Source organism: Furipterus horrens, unplaced genomic scaffold (assembly GCF_987537825.1).
Source record: "Furipterus horrens unplaced genomic scaffold, mFurHor1.1.pri manual_scaffold_11, whole genome shotgun sequence".
In the NCBI taxonomy this organism is placed as follows: domain Eukaryota; kingdom Metazoa; phylum Chordata; class Mammalia; order Chiroptera; family Furipteridae; genus Furipterus; species Furipterus horrens.
This window is the reverse complement of record NW_028327181.1, coordinates 96,882,172-96,899,019: the sequence shown is the minus strand read 5'-3', so window position 1 is coordinate 96,899,019 and position 16,848 is coordinate 96,882,172. Positions and strand designations below refer to the sequence as shown.

At 58.5% G+C, this 16,848-nt stretch overlaps 1 protein-coding gene across 1 annotated transcript in view; it reads right to left on the bottom strand.

Annotated features, from left to right (window-relative positions):
- TIMP2 (TIMP metallopeptidase inhibitor 2) overlaps positions 1-10,029 on the bottom strand; it is a 43,808-nt gene extending 33,779 nt beyond the window's left edge. Inside the window, exon 1 of the mRNA XM_090257658.1 lies at positions 9,677-10,029. Within this exon, the coding sequence (XP_090113784.1) occupies positions 9,677-9,806 (130 nt within the window). The 5' untranslated portion in view covers positions 9,807-10,029. The remainder of the gene's footprint in view (positions 1-9,676) is intronic.
- Positions 10,030-16,848: the final 6,819 nt, after the last annotated feature.

Below are 16,848 nucleotides of genomic sequence, written 5' to 3'. Positions count from 1 at the left end.
CACCCCCGCCCTGGAGCCTACTTGGCCGAGGGGCCAAGATGTCACAACTGAGAATCGGGGATGGCTGGCGCTCACAGTGCTGCTCTAACGCCACTCCTCCTGATAGCTGGTTTCTGCCCGGCAGGCGAAGGCTGCTCCTCATCTCCCAGGGACACTGGAGAATCCAAGGTGAAATCCGAGGAGGGCTGGAGAGAAGCCCACGGGAGAGAAGTGTGTGCGTGTCCAGGAAGCCATGTGTCCCCACAGCTGCCCTGCTGCGGGGTCAACACACTCCTGAAACAGACATTCTAACAGTCCACCACAGACAACCCTCAAATGACCACAAATGACCCCCCGGTCCTCCTGGTGGCAAATGCAGTGCTGTCTCTTGAAAGTACCCGTGACTCCAGTACCTGGCTGGGATTGCAGCTGGGACACCAAGCATCCGTGTGACGGTGGGCCAGTGTCAGAGCCCCCAGAGCTGACGCGAGCCGTCCACACCCAGGCCACGGTGAGCTCAGGTCCCATCGGGCCTGTGCAAACACTCGGTACCACCACTTCAGGTGTCTGGGTCTAACGTACTCCTGGCTTTCTTCCAACTCCTGCCCTTGGTTCCCACACCCTCTCATGTCATGGGACCCCAATCAGGACACGGTGGCCTGGGGAGGGTCACCCAACTCAGCACAATAAATTCTCAACCACGGGACTGGCCAGGGAGTGGCCCGGAAAAGGCAGAGTGCAGACCATCGCAGGTAAGGATTCTGTCTAGTGCCAGGGTCCGGTGTGGCCCTTAGCAGATTATGCTCCTCATGTCATGTGGCCTGCACTGCAAGTCCCTCCATGTCCCTGAGCTCAGGGACCAAAGGAAGAAAGGCCGCAGAGAGAAGCCAGGCTGGGCTCAAGCACGTTGCAGGTGGAACAGAGAAAACAGCTGGCAGGAAGGTAGCAGGAGGTTCATCTTCCTGTTCCACATGCGTGACTGCCCCTTGAAGAGCTCCAGGGACAGAGGCCATGGGTCCCTCAGAAGCATCATCCAAAGTCTCAAAATTCTAGCTGGCGGTGGATGGGACTGACACCCCCAGAACCACTCCCATGCTTTTGCATACTTTACCCATTCCTAGAAATGTACTTAGTGTCTAATATGGTACAACCCTGAGAAGATGAATCCTGCTTCTATAGAAGAGGAAACCGAGGGTCAGAGTGGCCCAGAGTCAGGATTCAGAACCAGTTCTGGCTGGCTCCAAAGCCCAGGCTCTTTCTCCCAATACCTTCCTGTGTGTCTTTTTTCTCTAAAATGTCAGGCCATTGCCTCTTAAGACTCAGCTGTTGAAGTGCTTTCTAACCAGGGCCTCTGACTGATCACAGGGGCCTAAGCAAGCCCAGTGCGGTGCCACATGCTTTGCGGCGTCTATGAAGGTGCCCTGCCCTGTCTGGCGTGCCAGGAAAGCCACTGCTCAGCCACTGTGCTCACGGGCTCACAAGCTCAGGAAACGTGGGCAGAGTCCCTGCACCTTTGTGGTCAGTTTGTAGATGGATGCCCACCCGCAGGCACCGTTTCTTCTCAAGTCAGGCGCGGGCACCAGGCGCAAGGGGATGCCACACCAGGAAGTTCATCGGGTGACGCAGCCCAGGGGTCGGGGAAGCTTTTCCTAAATGGCCGGACCGCCCCTGACTGAGGCTCTGTGGGCCCTCTGGGGACCGCAGGCCCTGTGGCCTGTGCTGCAACTACACTGCTGCTGCAGTGACAAGCAGCTGTGGGCTCCGTTAGGCACGAGCTCGGCTGCTCCCTTCAGAACCTTGTTTACAACGGGCGCTGGGGCGGGGCGGGCAGTCCGTGTGGTCCGCCGAGCCTTGAAGGGCCTCCGTAGGAGAAGCATAGACGGGCTCAGCCGGCTGGTAAGGACCAGAAAGGAGGGCACCTCCCAAGTCTTATCTCGGACACATCAGATAAACCCAGCTCCTAGGTCCTATCTCTGGGGCTGCACAATTGATAGGGGTGACGGTTGCACCTCTGGGAACACACCGAAAACCACCCTGAAACGGGTGACTGGACCCGCCTGTCAATGACACTTCCGTAAAGCTGGTCAAAAGCGAGGCTTCTCCCACCCTGAAAACAGCCCCCGCCCATCTCTCCCTTCCCATCCTGAGGCCTTAAATGAATCACGGAAAGACCAGAAAATGCAGATGAGCAAAAAGAAAGAAAACCACCCATGATCTCACCCTTGCCTAGAACTGGGAAAGACATCCTTCCAGACTGTTCTCTGTCTGTGACTTTAAATGTGCACACGCTTCTTTGTGTAATGAGATAAAGATTCACACAGATGCAGTGAAACTACAGAGAGAAAGCCAGGGAACTGGCACCGTAAAAGCCTGGACAGTGGTCAGCTCCAAGGAAAAAGGGCGGCCGGGGTCAGGAGGGAAAAACAGTTTTTGGGAGTGACGGCAACCTTCTGTTTCTTGACCTGGGTGTTCCCTTGAAAACTTTTTCTTAAAGCGTGCACTCCGGCATTGTGTACGGTTAAGAAACGCAGGTCAGCCCCAAGACTCAGTCCAGGACAGAACAATGCTGGAAACGGGAAAGCATTCAGACCGAAACTGGGCTTTTTAAATAAATACACTCTGAACACTTAACTACGTCACAAACATGGATCTATAACACTGTTTAAAGTAACTGCTTAATATTTTGGTGTCAGGAGAGCTTAATTTATTTAGCTGATCTCCAACGGATGGGAAAGGCTCGCGAACAAGGCCAGCCCTCAGGAGTCTCCCTCACCCATCCAAGCGGCCGACCACCCACCACTCCCCAGAGGCCGCCCCTGCCAAGCCAGTGCGGACCGGGCTCCTCCCATTCTTACTCTATTTGCTAACAGTGCGACGCTGAGCAAGTTACTTAATCACCCAGGCCTCAGTCTGATCAGCTGTAAAATGGGGATAATAATGGAGAATTAACCGAGATGACATAAGGAACGTGCAGAAGACAGTTCCAAGCACTTGGCACTAAACCACATCCTCACTGTCAGCATCACCTTCCCCTCACAGAACCATCCTGCTGTCTCTCCCAGCCCCCTGGCCGCTTCTGGGCCTCCCTCTTGGAGGCCCCAGGACCCGGGCTGTGTCCTCTCCCGGCTCCCCTAGCTGTGCGATAACCATGCCGGCCCCGGGGCTGGGTGAGGGTCACACAGGCGGCACGGGGTCGAGCACAGAAAGGGTTAATGCCTCTGAGCCTTGAGAGCCTGGATGTGGCCCAGCCCCCCGCATCTGACCTCCGCCCCTCACCCTAGGAGGGGGTGTCGGCAAAGCACCATCCCCTGCTTGCAGGTGGAGACACTGAGGCAGGGGCGCCTGGGTGGTGGGCCCCAGCATAGCTCCTACCACGCTGGTGATGACGGTGCACCCTGCTTCCTGCCGGCTCTGCTCCCCCCCAGCGCTGAGCTCCTCCTTCTCCCCCAGGGGCCCGCACCCCCGTGTGCGTCTGTGTCCCTGCAGAATTCAACAGAGACGGCGACCCCACAGGACCACCTGGCCACCTTAGGGGACTCCCGGCCCCTGGCACTGAGGTCAAACCCCAGAGATTCCCCAACACCCCGACGAGCCTTTGCCTCCCTGCTCCCCAGCTGCGAGACCTGCATTCAGTCTCCGGAGTCCTCTCCTGAGCAGGTACCTGCTTCACCCACTGGCATGACGACAGCCTCTTAAAATCACTCCTGTCTGCAGCTTCGTCCCCACCCCCCCACCCCCAAGGCTGACAGCTCACAGGGGGCCCAATCGCCTCTCATGGGCCCCCCGCTCTGCTGCTGTGCCCAGCTCGGCTCAAGGCGGCCCAGACCCCCTGACCCTCCCACCAAGTCTTCCATTCTCCTCCACAGGCCACAGAATGACTTTTTATTGCTTTTACAATATTTTAAAAATTGTTCTGTTACAGTTGCCCCAGTTCTCCCCCCATTGCTCTCCCCTCCCCCCGCCCCACCCCACCCCCACAGTCAGTCCCCACCCCGTTGTCCCTGTCCGTGGGCCATTTATACTGGTTCCTTGACTAGACCCCGCGTTTTTTCCCCTCTTCTCCCCTCCCCCTCCCCTCTGGTCATTGTCAGTCTGATCCTTGTTTCCACGCCTCTGGTTCTCACAGAAAGACTTTTCAAATGACAGTGACTAAACCTTCTAGGGCTCACATACCCCTCTGAGAAGCTGGTGGAAGCCACAGCCCCTGTCCCCAGAAAACATGGGCATACACACACACACACACACACAGCTTTGCTTACAGTTTCAGGGCTCAAAACCGGACCTCCCCCAGGCCTATCTCTGGACAGAAGTCCACATATCCCAGGTTAAGACCCCTCTTTATAAAAACTACAATTTGTTTTTAGAGAAAACACTTGCCCAGTTGGCCCGGATGGGGTCCCCAGAGGTTTAGCCGTGGCTGCTGTCTGGACACAGCTGAGCCAGGGAGCAGCTCAATTTTGTCAGCGACACATGGGTTCCCTTGGGTCTCTGCATTCTTCTCCTGGAGCCACGAGTCCATGCGATGATGGCGGGCCTGGGGTGGGGGGCCCTGAGCCCTGCGGGCACCAAGCACTGGCCTGCCCTTGCTGAGACACTGGTGCCCCCGACCATCCCTCCCCTCCCCTCTGCTGCCTCTCCTCCTGCACCGGGGCATCTCATCTGCCCCCTCTCCCCATCTGACACCCCGCAGTCACTGCCGTCCCCACACTTCTTGTTCAGACCCTCTGGCACCTAAACAGAAGCCTGGCCAGGCAACCCGGACACTTATCTGTTCATCTACAGGTAGGTGCAAGAGTAGCTATCAGTCTGCCTGGTACACCCTACGATAGTCTCTCCATGCACCCAAACTGCCGTGGGGACCCCGCTTTGGAGGCAACTGCTCGCTGCCTGTCCACAAACTCCCGGGCCATTCCCGCTGACCTCCAGGCTGCACACCCTCAGCGGCTCCCGGCAACGGTCCATATGATAAGATGGAGCAGCGACACTTGGTCCCAGTCCCCCTCTTGGGTCTCCCTGTGCCCTAGCCCCCCACACAGGCCTGTTGTGGACCCAGAACTCTCCCTCACCTTTGCCCCAGCAGTCAGTCGGCCCCCTTGTTGAGCGCGCCTGGGCTCGCACACACTGCCCCCCACTAACAATGCACAGGGTCCATGTTCTCAGACCTGGGGTTCTTCATGCTCCCCAACCTTATTTCCCAACTCTGCTTTCCCTTTCCAGAAAGACCGCCTTCCCCACTTGTCCTGGGTCTCTTGTTTGGGGTGCACATGTGTGCACACTGGGGGCGGAGGGAGTGTCCAGGACAGGCGCCTGAGTCAAGCTCCTGGCAGAGAGGAGTCTGTGGCGTGTATACCCCCCCCCCCCACTTCCTATGCTCCCATCTTTTCCTCCTCTTTGTCTTCTCCCAAGCGCATTCTTTCCCTACTGCTTTTTCATCCTCCGGGCGGCCTGGAGTCCTCCCAGCATATCTCTTAGCAATTCTGGAACCCAAGGGGTTCACCCCCACCCACAGCCCCTCTGTAATTGGAGCAGTGGGTCTGCCTCAGGACTAGGGTGGCTGGGAGCCGCCCTCCCCCGTAAGCTTGGGAGTCATCTACACCCCTGATCTCCACATGCCCAAATGTCACCAGAGATCTACACCAATGGGATCTGCCTGGCCCACCCAGCAGACACAGCAGAGAACAGGCAGGGGACTAAGTCTACGCACAGCTCACGGACCACTGACCAGGCCTGGACTGCAAATCCCAGAGGTCCCAGGTGAGCACCCAGTCCTCAGATCACAGCCACCGGGAGGAAGGCGTGGCGCCAGGAGAGCTCCCTCCCAGCCACCGGCCACGCCCGTTGCGCCTCCGAACTGGAAAGCTGCCAGCAACTCACTCCTAGCAGCTCCCCTGGGAGAACACATCCTTGCAGGGACACTGTCCAAAACCGAGCCTAGGCGCTCTGGTCCCCCGCGTGGTCCCTCCCCAACCTCCCATGCAAACCCTGTATCTGCAGATCCCGAGAATGCATGTCACGGTGGCCCTCAGTTACTTTGTTAATTATTTGCCCAAAGCACATGGAATCTGACTTACTTTATACTGTGCCCTGGCAGAGGTGGGGGCCCGCAGGGACCCTGCCCACCCTGACCCTGACCCACGCAGGTAAACCCGCTTCCTCCCTGCCTGGCACTGATACCTAGCACCCCTCTCCCGAGGGCAGGGATAATGCTGCTCCTTCCTCACATCCCCTGGGCGGAGCCAGCACCTCCATAACTGCTTGTAACCCAGGATGCACAAAACACAGATCGATTATGCACTTGGCAGAGGGAGTCGCCACCTCACCCAGCCCCCATGCACTTGAGGTCTGAGTCAACTCAAAGGAATGTCATCTGCCTTGCTCTTCCTGAGCACATGTCAGGGGACAGCAGAACATCTTTAAGTGCGTGTGTGTTTTCTGGGGTGGCACTGTCTGGCCCCCATCAATGCCTGCACAAAGCTGGCCATTTGCCCTGGCAGCCAGCATGTGGCCTTGGCTGTGAGCCCTTCGCCACCGGGTGCTGGAGACCATCAGAGGGTTTGCAGAAAGCAGTATCTGGAGACGGAAACATCCTGAGAAAGATGGCATCGCAGGCACCCTTGTGAAGTGACGTGGCTTTGGGCAGCGCTACCTAGGCCGGAGGGGGGAGATTTTGTTCTCCGGAAACGGGCCAGAGCACCAGGGTGCCAAGTCCCTCAGCTGGCTGAGCAGTTGCAGGCTCCCTGCGCTGTGGCCCTGCCTGGTCATCGGCACCATGGAGCGCAAAGAACCCCATCAGCAGCTGAGCAGTGCTCTGAGGCAGAGATGCTTCCTGCTGGCCCTCCCTTTCCTGGGAAGGACGGGGAGCAGGGACTCCCATGAGCCCAGATCACCTCTTACCACCCTCTATCACAACGTCATAATCAGCTTTTGGCAGACCACAGGTCCAATCCTACCAGCTGCCAGAGCTGGGAGATGCCTCCCAGAGACCCTGACACAGGCAGGCAGAAATGTTTCTTAACCCACTGCCTCTTGCAGAGACCAAGCTATTTAACAAACCCGCACCCGATCAACAGTGCAAAGAAGCCAGCGTGCCGCATCAGAGGCCAGCTTTTAGCGCCCCCCACATGCTCCAGGCCATCACCCATCCCCAGACCTCTAGGCCACAGCTCTGGTGGCACAGGATCACCTGTGGGGCTCTGAAAACCACCAAAGCCGAGGTTTGAGCCAGACTCCCTGCATCTACAAAGGGACCTAGCCCTGAGTGATCTTTAAAAGACCCCAGGCAATTCTGCTCTCTGCCGGAGTGGCGAATCAGAGGCGGTCATGAACGTGTACCCCTTACAGGAGAGGGGAGCTTTTCCTGTGAGGCTCACTCCAGGCCGGCCAGGCCCTGCACGGCGATGCCTGGCTCTGTATCTGAGCCGACCGAGCACAGAAGGGCTGAACGTGGAACAAGGCTGGACAGCCTGGCTCACATGGCATCCCCCTAAAATTAATGTCCAACCAGACCTGTGAACGAGACCGTATTTGGAAACAGGGTCTTTGCAGATGTGATCAAGTTCAGAGGAGGTCGTGCTGGATGTGGGTGGACCTCAAGTCCAATAGCTGGTGTCCTTAAAGGAAGTGGCCTGGAACTGAGTTTCCCTCGGAGCCTCCGGAAGGAACCAGCCCTGCCCGCACCTGGAATCTGGACTTCACACCTAAACAGCGAGAGAATCAGTTCCTGCAGTGTTCAGCCCCACAGTGGGGGGCAGTTTGTTTCCACAGCCCTAGGAATCTAACCCACGGGGCTCTACTGGGGCTCTGCCGTACAACTCCGGCCTATGCAGGCCCCAGTGGGCCTCGGAGCAGGGACGCGGTTACGAGTTTTGGCTGCACGATGGTTCTGATGCTGTAATTTGGACACAAGCACCAGGAGGTCCAGGCGGAAGACAGAGTCACACACAAAGCAAGGAGACTCCAAGCATCCTGATGCTCCTGGCCCTGACCCCTGTCCGCCCTCGGTCCAAACCCAGAAACCCCAAGCAGAAAGCCCCCGCCGCAGCTGACACTGATGCAGCACCAAGTGGTTGGCAGCGCTGAGCAGTGGTCCCAAGGCCCAGCCCTTCCCCACTCAGCTGCTGCAAGCCAAGCCCAGGAGTCTCAGCAGCCATGATACCCTCCGGCCTCAGTCTGATTCTGCCCCAGGACTCGCTGGTCAGAAGCATGGCTTCTCTCTCAGCAAAGGGGCCTGGACAGGCCTGGTCTCCTAGGGGACACCCCGCGGGAAGCTGATCCTGGCCCCCCCAAGGAAGGGGCCTCTCCTCCCCCCTCAGATCATGCTGAGCACCAAAACAGACCTTACTTTCCCCAACTCCAATTTTGTGGAAACTACTCCTCAAGCACACCCCATGCTCAGGTGTCCTGAGCTATGGAATGCTCACCCATAGGAGCACCTGCAGCAGAGGCAGCTTAAAGAGCCACCTGGGGTGGAGCAAGGAGTTATGGCAGGTTGGGGAGACCAGGGGGCCATGGCTGATGACAGGAGGGACCCAGAAACCACAGCTGGAGTCTGTGCAGGTGAGGGCAGCCTTGCCTCCCCACGTCTGGCCTGTCAATAGGATGTTCAGCTGGCTGAGATGGAGGAGCAGAAATGACACCAGCTGAGCAGTCAGAGGGGGCTGCAGAGGCCCACCTGTGGCGCATCTGTCCTTCTGGGTAACCTGAACTTGCCCCAGGACAACCTGGCTGACCTTCACCAGGGCGGTGGAGGCCTGCAAGTGTCAGACCTGGGTGGAAACCTCTGGGTCCCAGCTGGTTCCGCCCACTCCTGCTGCTCCTCTGTGGACCAGAACAAATACGTGGGCTCCTCCTCCTTCACTAGCTCCCACCTTTGGGGCTGAAAGGAGTCCTGCGCGTAATAGATATTTCCAGGGACTCCAAGCAGCTACACAACCCGCACCCCCCCCGCCCCGCCCCCTTCAGTCACCAAAGTACCCAGCTTTTGTGGATGTCCTGAAAAAGGAGTAACCAGCACCAAGCCACTCCAAGACCCGCCCTCCCGTTCGGCCGTGTGTGAAACGTCCCCTGGGCAGAACAAGGAGCAAGGAGCCGGCCCTGGGGCTCTGCAGGCCTTCGTCCAGGGGAGGGAAGTGTCCCTCTGCCCCCACTTAATCCAGCGAGCCCCCAAATGGGGCTGGCGGGAGAGGCCTAGAGAGAGAAGCCATTCCCCACCCAGCCCCAAGCCCAGAGGAGCCCAATCGCCAAATCACATGTAAAAGTTTATTTCTGGGGTCCCCAGCCCTCCAGCCCACCGAGGCCAAGGCTCCCCTCCACACACATATGCTGGGTCCCCCACTCTCTCCACCCCCTCCGCCCCCACCCCCGCGCTGGCATCCCAGGGCCCTCCGCCTGCCAAAACCCAATCGGTTCGCTGGCTCCCTTTTCTGGGGCTGGAGCTGGAGCGGAATTTCGGTGGAATTTTGAGGTTGAGAAGCATCTCGGCAGAGACGGAAAGAAAGGGCGTGGGGGGGGGGGGGGAGAAAGTGCGATTCTGGCGTCAACTTGCAGGATCCGAGAACGCGCCCAGGGCCGGGAGGCAGGCACCGGGTCCCTCCGCAAGACGCGGGCGGGCGGGCGCCTGCGCACCCTCGGGGGTCCCCCCGCGCGGCCCCGCAGAGGCGGCGGGCACCCACAGGGCCAGCGCGGTCGTCGTCCTTACCTACATCTGCATTGCAAAATGCCTGTTGCGGGTGTACCGGGGAGCAGCTACAGGCGTCGGCCCGGCGGAGCAGCGTCCCCAACAGCAGGAGGCTGAGCGCTAGCCGCAGGCTGCGGGCCGCGGCGCCCATGGCGGGCGGGGGGGCGCGGGCCGGGGGCGCGGGCTCGGGGCTCGGCCGCCGCCGCCTGGGTTCGGGGCGCTCCCCTCTGGGCGGGCTGAGGCGCGCGGTCTCGCTGCGCTCCCGGGCGCGCCCTCCGCACCCGGGCCGCACTCGGCCGCACAAACTTTCTCGGGTCGGTCTCGCGGGGGCGGCGGCGGCGCGGGAGCGGCTGACGCGCCGAGAACAGGGCGGCGAGGCGAGCGCGCGCGGCCAGGTCCCGGCTCCCCCACAGCCTTCTTTGGATGTGTGCGCTGCGGCCTCGGCCCGAGCCGGCCCTTTATAGCGCTCCGAGGGCGTCGGGCTCCGCCGGCGGCCAATGGGGCTCGGGGAGCGCCGGCGGCCCCGCCCCCCCGCCTCCCGCGCCTCCCGGCCCTCCCCTAGCCCGGCTTTTGTTGTGCCCAGCGTGGGGGCTCGCCGCCGCGCACCTGGCTTCCCGCTGGCCCGGGCCGCGCCCGGTAGCCCCCCAAGTCGCCAGAGGTTGGGGAGGGTGGGAGGGGGCGATGCGGGGTGCACAGCGCCCAGGGGGCCCCAACGCAGCACTCGGGATTCGCAGTCCACTCCCCAGGGAACCAGAGGGGCACACCCACCGCCTCTTCCCCTTCCCCTCCAGCTTGGTATGGGAGACGTACACTGCCCCATCCCCTGCCACCCCTTGGGATCCCTTGGGATTAAGCAAAAAGGGGGTGTGCTTCGGAGCAGGGGTCTCCCGGCGGCCCCGCCCCATGCCCCCTGTGGGCGGTGGCCTTGTGAAACTTACCGAGGATTCCTTTTTCAAATGGAGGCCTTAGGATTTTTAAGTGTGCCCAGTTTACTTAGCAAGGGAGGGGGCGTGGTTACCATGAACAAAACAGGATTTTATATAAACTGGCCATATTTTGGACCAGCCAACAAGAGCCAGGGGGGTGGACCCAGGAGCCTGGGAGGCGGTAGGATTGGAGGAAAGGGTTGGCTGGGCTCCCCTCACCGTTCCCTCCCTTATCCCACAAGTGTGGGAGCTGGAGCACTTTTCCCCAAACAGTTCTGTGTTCCAGCGGGGGCAGAGGATCTTAGGGGTGTGGACGCCTGTGAAGGGTGATGAAGTATGACCCCCGAGACCCTGTCTGCCTGTCACTGAGCCTGCCCTGAGCCCCTCGGCGGTGCGCAGGTACACACAGCACCTCCCTCTGTCCGGCAGGACACTTCCAATCCAGCTGGGGAGGCGTCAAGGGAAGAAAATGACACAATTAGAGAACCATTGCCTGCTAAACTGTGTGGTGCCGACTGGAGATAGGAAACTGGAAAATACTGAGAGTGGAAAGCTGTTCCCTTCTGTCGCTGTGTGTGCTCTGAAACAGCCTGGAGAAAAGGGAACGGGGCAAAGCAGTGTTTTAGCATCCTGACAATCCCAGAGTCACTCTTTCGCCTTTTGTTCATATAAAGTAGTGTCACATGCTCTCTGCTCTGGCTCCAAGAGGGTGCAACAAGGCAGCGGGAATTCAGGGAAGGGGCTATAGCTCTGACCTCAGCTCCAAGGAGGCAGGACTGGGTCAGGTGGCCTCACACCCAGGCAGGAGAGGGAAGGAGGCAGGGGGACCCAGGGCTGGGAGCTCCGGGGGTCACAGGAGGCCCCCCGCCCGTGTACTTTCTGAACGCAGCCTGCTGGACCTGGTTCCCAGCAGGACAGACAGGAAGGGCAGTGCCTGCCAGGCCAGCTGGAGAGGGGACTTCTGGGACCCTCAGGCCTCATTCCTGGGGTCACCACTTCCCACCAGGAACACTCACCTTGCCCCTCAGCCCCAAAGAGACTTTCCCAGGACAGAGCCCAGCGGAGCTGTCAGCGTCCCACCCCTTCAAGGAGCACACCCAGCAAACTCCTCCCGGGTTTGGTTGCTGGAGTCAGTGCTGTCCAGGGCCAGGAGGAAGTGCTAAGGCCACCTCCTGCCCCTCTCAGGTAGACAGAGTCAGGATGACCTCACAGGCCTGGGCAGGAGGCCCTGCCAGCCGGGCTGCGCGCCCACGGAGCGCAGAGAGAAGCACTGGAAATGGCTCTTCCCGGTGGGCTCACTTCCCCAGTTTGGAGAAGCTCCACTTCCTCCTGAGCCTGGAGGGGAGCTGAAGCCCCACGCTCCTTCCAGCAGGTTCCCGAGTGCCAGATGCTCTACGGTGCATGGGCGTGAAAATCAGCCCCACGCATGGAGGAAGCCGGACCTGAAAGAATGGGCATGTCTTGGACAGGTCTGAGCGCAGGCAGCAGGGAGAGGGGAGCTGTGTGTTTGTGCATGTGTGTGGGGGGGGGGTGGGGGTTCATGTGCCTGGCTGTCCTGATGTTTCTGTGGTGTGTGATGCGTGGTCCTGGCTTTAAGGTCATGATAGTCCCCCCCCACCCCCAATCAGCTTTGGGCATCAGACTCATGGCCACAGTAGGCAGGTGGTACTACCAGCCCAGATATCTGTCCCCAACATCCCCTGGTGGAGCTGTTTACCATAGGACGTCCTGAAGGTGACAGGCAGGAGTCAGGAATGACTGAGCCATCTCTAGCATGAAGATGGGCCGCCATTCACTGCACAGTCCACCTAGCATCTTTGTGATCAGTGGTGGACACTCTAAAGCATGTTTCAATTTTTGTTTCATTCCATTAATTTTATTATTATTATTTTTATCTTCACCTGAGGACATGCTTATTGATTTTAGAGAGAGAAGGGAAGGGAGGTAGAGAGAAAGGGAGAGAATCATTGCTTCTCGCACACTCCCTGACCAAGGACTAAACAAAACCCACAACGCAGGCATGTGCCCTGACCCAGCACTCAATCTCGAGACCTTTTGGCTTACGGAATGACACTCCGACTAACTGAGCCAGGGCCCATTAATTTTATTATTAATTCTCTCCGGCCAGGCCTAGCTTCTTAACCTCAGCACTACTAACCTCTGGGCCAGAGCATTCTCCGGCGAGGGACGTCATGTGCTCTGTAGGGTGTTGAGCAACGTCTCTGGCCTCCACCCTCTGGATGCCTATAACACCACATCCCAAGTTGTGACAACCCACATAGGTCCAGACATTGCTCAATATCTCCTGGCTGGGGAAGGGGCAGTGGAGGGGGCAGCAGAACCACCGTGGCTGACAAGCCTGACGTGTTAAAGATCTTTGGTTGTGAGAAAAGCAAACTGCAGAGACATAAATAAGTTTCCGTGCATATCAGTATGTGTCTCGGGCACACCCATCTGTCTACATTAGTTCTCAGGGGAGAGAGGGAAGGCAAGGAATGTTAAAAAGATTGTAGACTGTTGTTTCTTTTAAGGGAGTCCATGAGTAGTAAACAGCATGCATAATATTTCATGTATGGCAGATTAAACAGATGCATGGCCCTGGCCAGTGTGGCTTAGTGGGTTGGAGTGTCATGCCATAAACCGAAAGGCCACGAGTCCTATTCCCAGGTCAGGCACGTGCCTCGGTGGTGGGTTTGGTCCCTGGTTGGGGCGCCTACAAGAGGCAACTGATCGGTGTTTCTCTCTCACATAGATGTCTCTCCCCCCCTTCCCCTCTCTCTAAAATCAGTAAGTATATCATTGAGTGAGGATTAAAAAAAAATTAAATATACACATGGCTCTAGACAGGTGTATAAAAAGGTGTTCACAAAAAGTTAGTGGAGTAACTCCAGGTCATGGGCATTTAGGTGGCAGGGAAAGCAATGTTCAAATGAAGGTTCAACCCTAGAATAGACAGCTCCTGGGGCACAAATAAGGAGTTTTCTCCGTACTTTCTGGTGAGTACTATTAAATCCTGGTCTGGTGACAGCTCCTTAAGGCATTTACCTTCAAATGACCCCCCTCCATCATCTACCTGCTTGTGGCTCGTGCCCCCTGTTGGGGTTTCTTTTGCTGTGCTGGTGCCTGTATTTTATTCCATCCATAGGGCCTCTTTTAGAAGGTGGGGCTTGGCCTCGCTCCTTCACTGTCTGCCTACGCACCTGTCACCTCCCCCTCCCTCTCCTACCTGACAGGCACCCCTCTGGGCAAAGGCAGCCTTGAGCCAGTGTCCTCACCTTGCAAACCTGACTGGATAACAACCCCTGCTCCCTGATATGCAAGGTTCAGGCAGCAATCCCCACACCAGCCGTGATGTCCTGACCCAGACTACCGTGACTCCAGCAGGAAGGGAGGGAGGCAGGCTGTCCTGGGGGTCAACAAGAAGCCCATGGAGTCATTGGCTTGAAGAGACAGCCACGTCTGAGCCCAGACAGCCCGGACTGAAAGTACCTAAACACCTCCTCCAGGGAGGTGGCTCTGGGGCAGGGAAGCCTTTGTTGACCTCGGTCCATGTGGACTATGGGAGGACACTGCCTCTCCTCCCTGTGACGCACGAGGGTCCTGTCCTGCATGCCCTCCTACCAGGAGTGAGGGCAGGCCCACGGGTCCTATGGGGGCACACGCCTGAGCTCTGCCTTCCCCTTCCACCCCCCACTCCCCACCTGTGGGCCTCCCACATCCCCCACACGGGACCCTCCCTGGATCCTCCTTTACACATCACTCCCGTGGAAAACAAAGGAACCTAGAGATGGGAACAGGGGCTCCTCGCAGGACGCCGCTGAGCGTTTTCTCATGCCCAGGCTATTTCCTCTTGGCCCTGGGCACGTGGTCATGTGCTTCCTCCATGGGCGGGTGGGGGAGCAGAGCCAGCAAGCGGAGATGTGAACCCAGGGCTCCTCCGTCCCAGGCTTCCAGGAAGCAGCCTCAGCTGGCTTCCAGGGACCAGCGCCTGGCCAGGGGCAAGAGGCTGGCGAGGCACGTGGGGGAACTGGCTGCCCAGCTCAGCGGGGGCTTGTGGAGGCTGAGTTTTCCTGGTTTCAGGTTGCCCTCCCTGGGAGCGGGAGAGGCAGGAGGCTCAGGTTTCCCACCGGCCAGCCCAGCCGTTCTCCCTGTCCTCTGGCGTTGGGAGTGAAGGCCCTTGGCCATGATGTCATCGCCTAATCCAAACAGAAGGGGCTGGCTTGGCGGTGCTGGCTGGCGGCCCATGCTGAGCGCAGCAGTAAATTTCATTTCAAGGCTGTGATTAGGACTGTGCCCAAGAATATCCTCTCTCTCCTTCCCACTCCCCAATTTGATTTTCCTTTCTCCGTTTCTGCCCGGTCTTCTTCCCCGCTTCCTCTCTTTCGCGGCTCTCTCTTCTCTGTGACGCTTCAGGTATCGTGAGGTCGGCCCGGTGGTCAGCAGCCCCAAGCTCCTCCAATCCCCGGTCCAGGTTCTTGTCCCCTTCAGATGCCAATGTGCCTCCATCCCGGCCCAGCTCTGTGACCAGCTGTGCAGCCTGTGGAATATGTCCCAGTCCCTAGACGTCACACCGTGGAGTCCGGGGAGAGGGCGAGGGGCCAGAGTTCCTGAAGGCCCTCATTCACCCTGGAGCTGAAATGCCAGACGACAGAAAACAGCATGGTTGGGGGCTGGCTCTGGTCACCAACAAAGAGATCAGAAAGCAGCAGAGCCGTGCGAAAGGCAAGGACAAGTTCCTCAGAAAGTGACTCGCAAGGCCCTGGCCACTATTTCCAGCTGGTTTCTGGAGTCTGGGGTCTGGCACACATACTCCCTGTTTTTGGCACTGCACCCCCTTCTCAGCAGCCCAGTTCTAACGCAGGAGGGTCTGGGAGGCAGTGCCTGCCCTGGGACTCATGCCTCCTGGTTAGCCCGGCCCCAAGGGTCAGGGGGACCCTGTGCGCAGTCAGTCCTACCCCAATTTCCTGCTTGTCTCCTCTTCCTTGAAGTCCCTGGCTCTGTCCTGTTGCTCCTTGGCCCCAGGAACAAGGTTGACCACTGTCCCTGTGTCCCCTGCTCCACTTCCCCTCACAGAGGTCGCCTGGATGCCCACAGGGAAGGCACTGCTGAGGTCTGGGGCACATCTCCCAGCACCCGAGCTGCACTGGGCTTCCTACAGCCATGAAGGGGCTCTGGGTGCCCCACGGGGCTCCCCGTGGAATCCGACTATGGCCTGGCTCCTTGGGGAAGGCAAAGGGTGCCCTCTGTGTCCTTGAGTCTGGCAGACACCCCCTGCCCTCCCACCCTGTGGGACACAGACCCCTCTCCAGCCCTCCTTCCCCACGGAGCCCGGGTGTGGCTGAAAGCCCCCCTCACCTTGCCCCAGGCAGCCAGCTGACGGTGGGTCACAGCCGACTTCTGTCCTGGGAGGGGCCCAGCTGTGGTGTGTGGAGAGCAGCTCACCCTAAGGCGGGGGAGATGGAAAGCGCCTCTCAGCAGCCCCGGGCTGGAGTCCTTCCTGTCACAAGCGTGTGTTACGCCACATAGTCCTTCTTACAAGCCAACCCTCCGTCTGTGCTCAGGCCCTCTGACCCAGGCTTCAGGAACCAAAAGCCCAGGACCACCTGGACGGCCACCAGCACTACAGGTGACGCTGACACCGAGGGGTAACAGAGAGCCAACATGAATGACTGTGCTAGTCACTCGGCTTTTATGAGGGGGGAGCGCCCCCCAAAATGAAATTATTGTCTGGAGGGCAGGCCCCTTTTAGTACAGGCTTCCCCGCTAGGCGAGTGTTCTGGGAACCCACCTGCTCAGGGCACCAGCTGGCATTGTTGTGAGAGGCTGTGTTCAGCTTCAGTGAATTATTTTTTCAAGACTCAACACATGACGGGTGATTTACGAGCACACCTGCCCACACTGTGCTGAGTGTTCAGCAGTTTTTGACCAAAAATGGCATGGCCCCCATTCCCCACCCTCCCTATTCACCCGATCTTATCTGAGTGACTTTTGTTTTTTGTTTTCCCAGATGAAAAACTTCCTTAAAGGGAAACGTTTTGCCGATGTGGAAGAGGTGAAACAAAAAACAGCAGAAGCGCTAAAAGGCATGAACATCAACAAGTCCAAAAACTGTTTCGAGCCGTGGGAAAAAAAATGTCGGTAGGCGTATTGCAGTATTTAGTTCTTTGACAGTGACTGAAGTTTAAACATATAAGGAGAAATTCACGATTTTTAATAAGTAAATAATGCTTTCTAGGGGGTTCCCCCCTCATATTAATGCAGATTCAA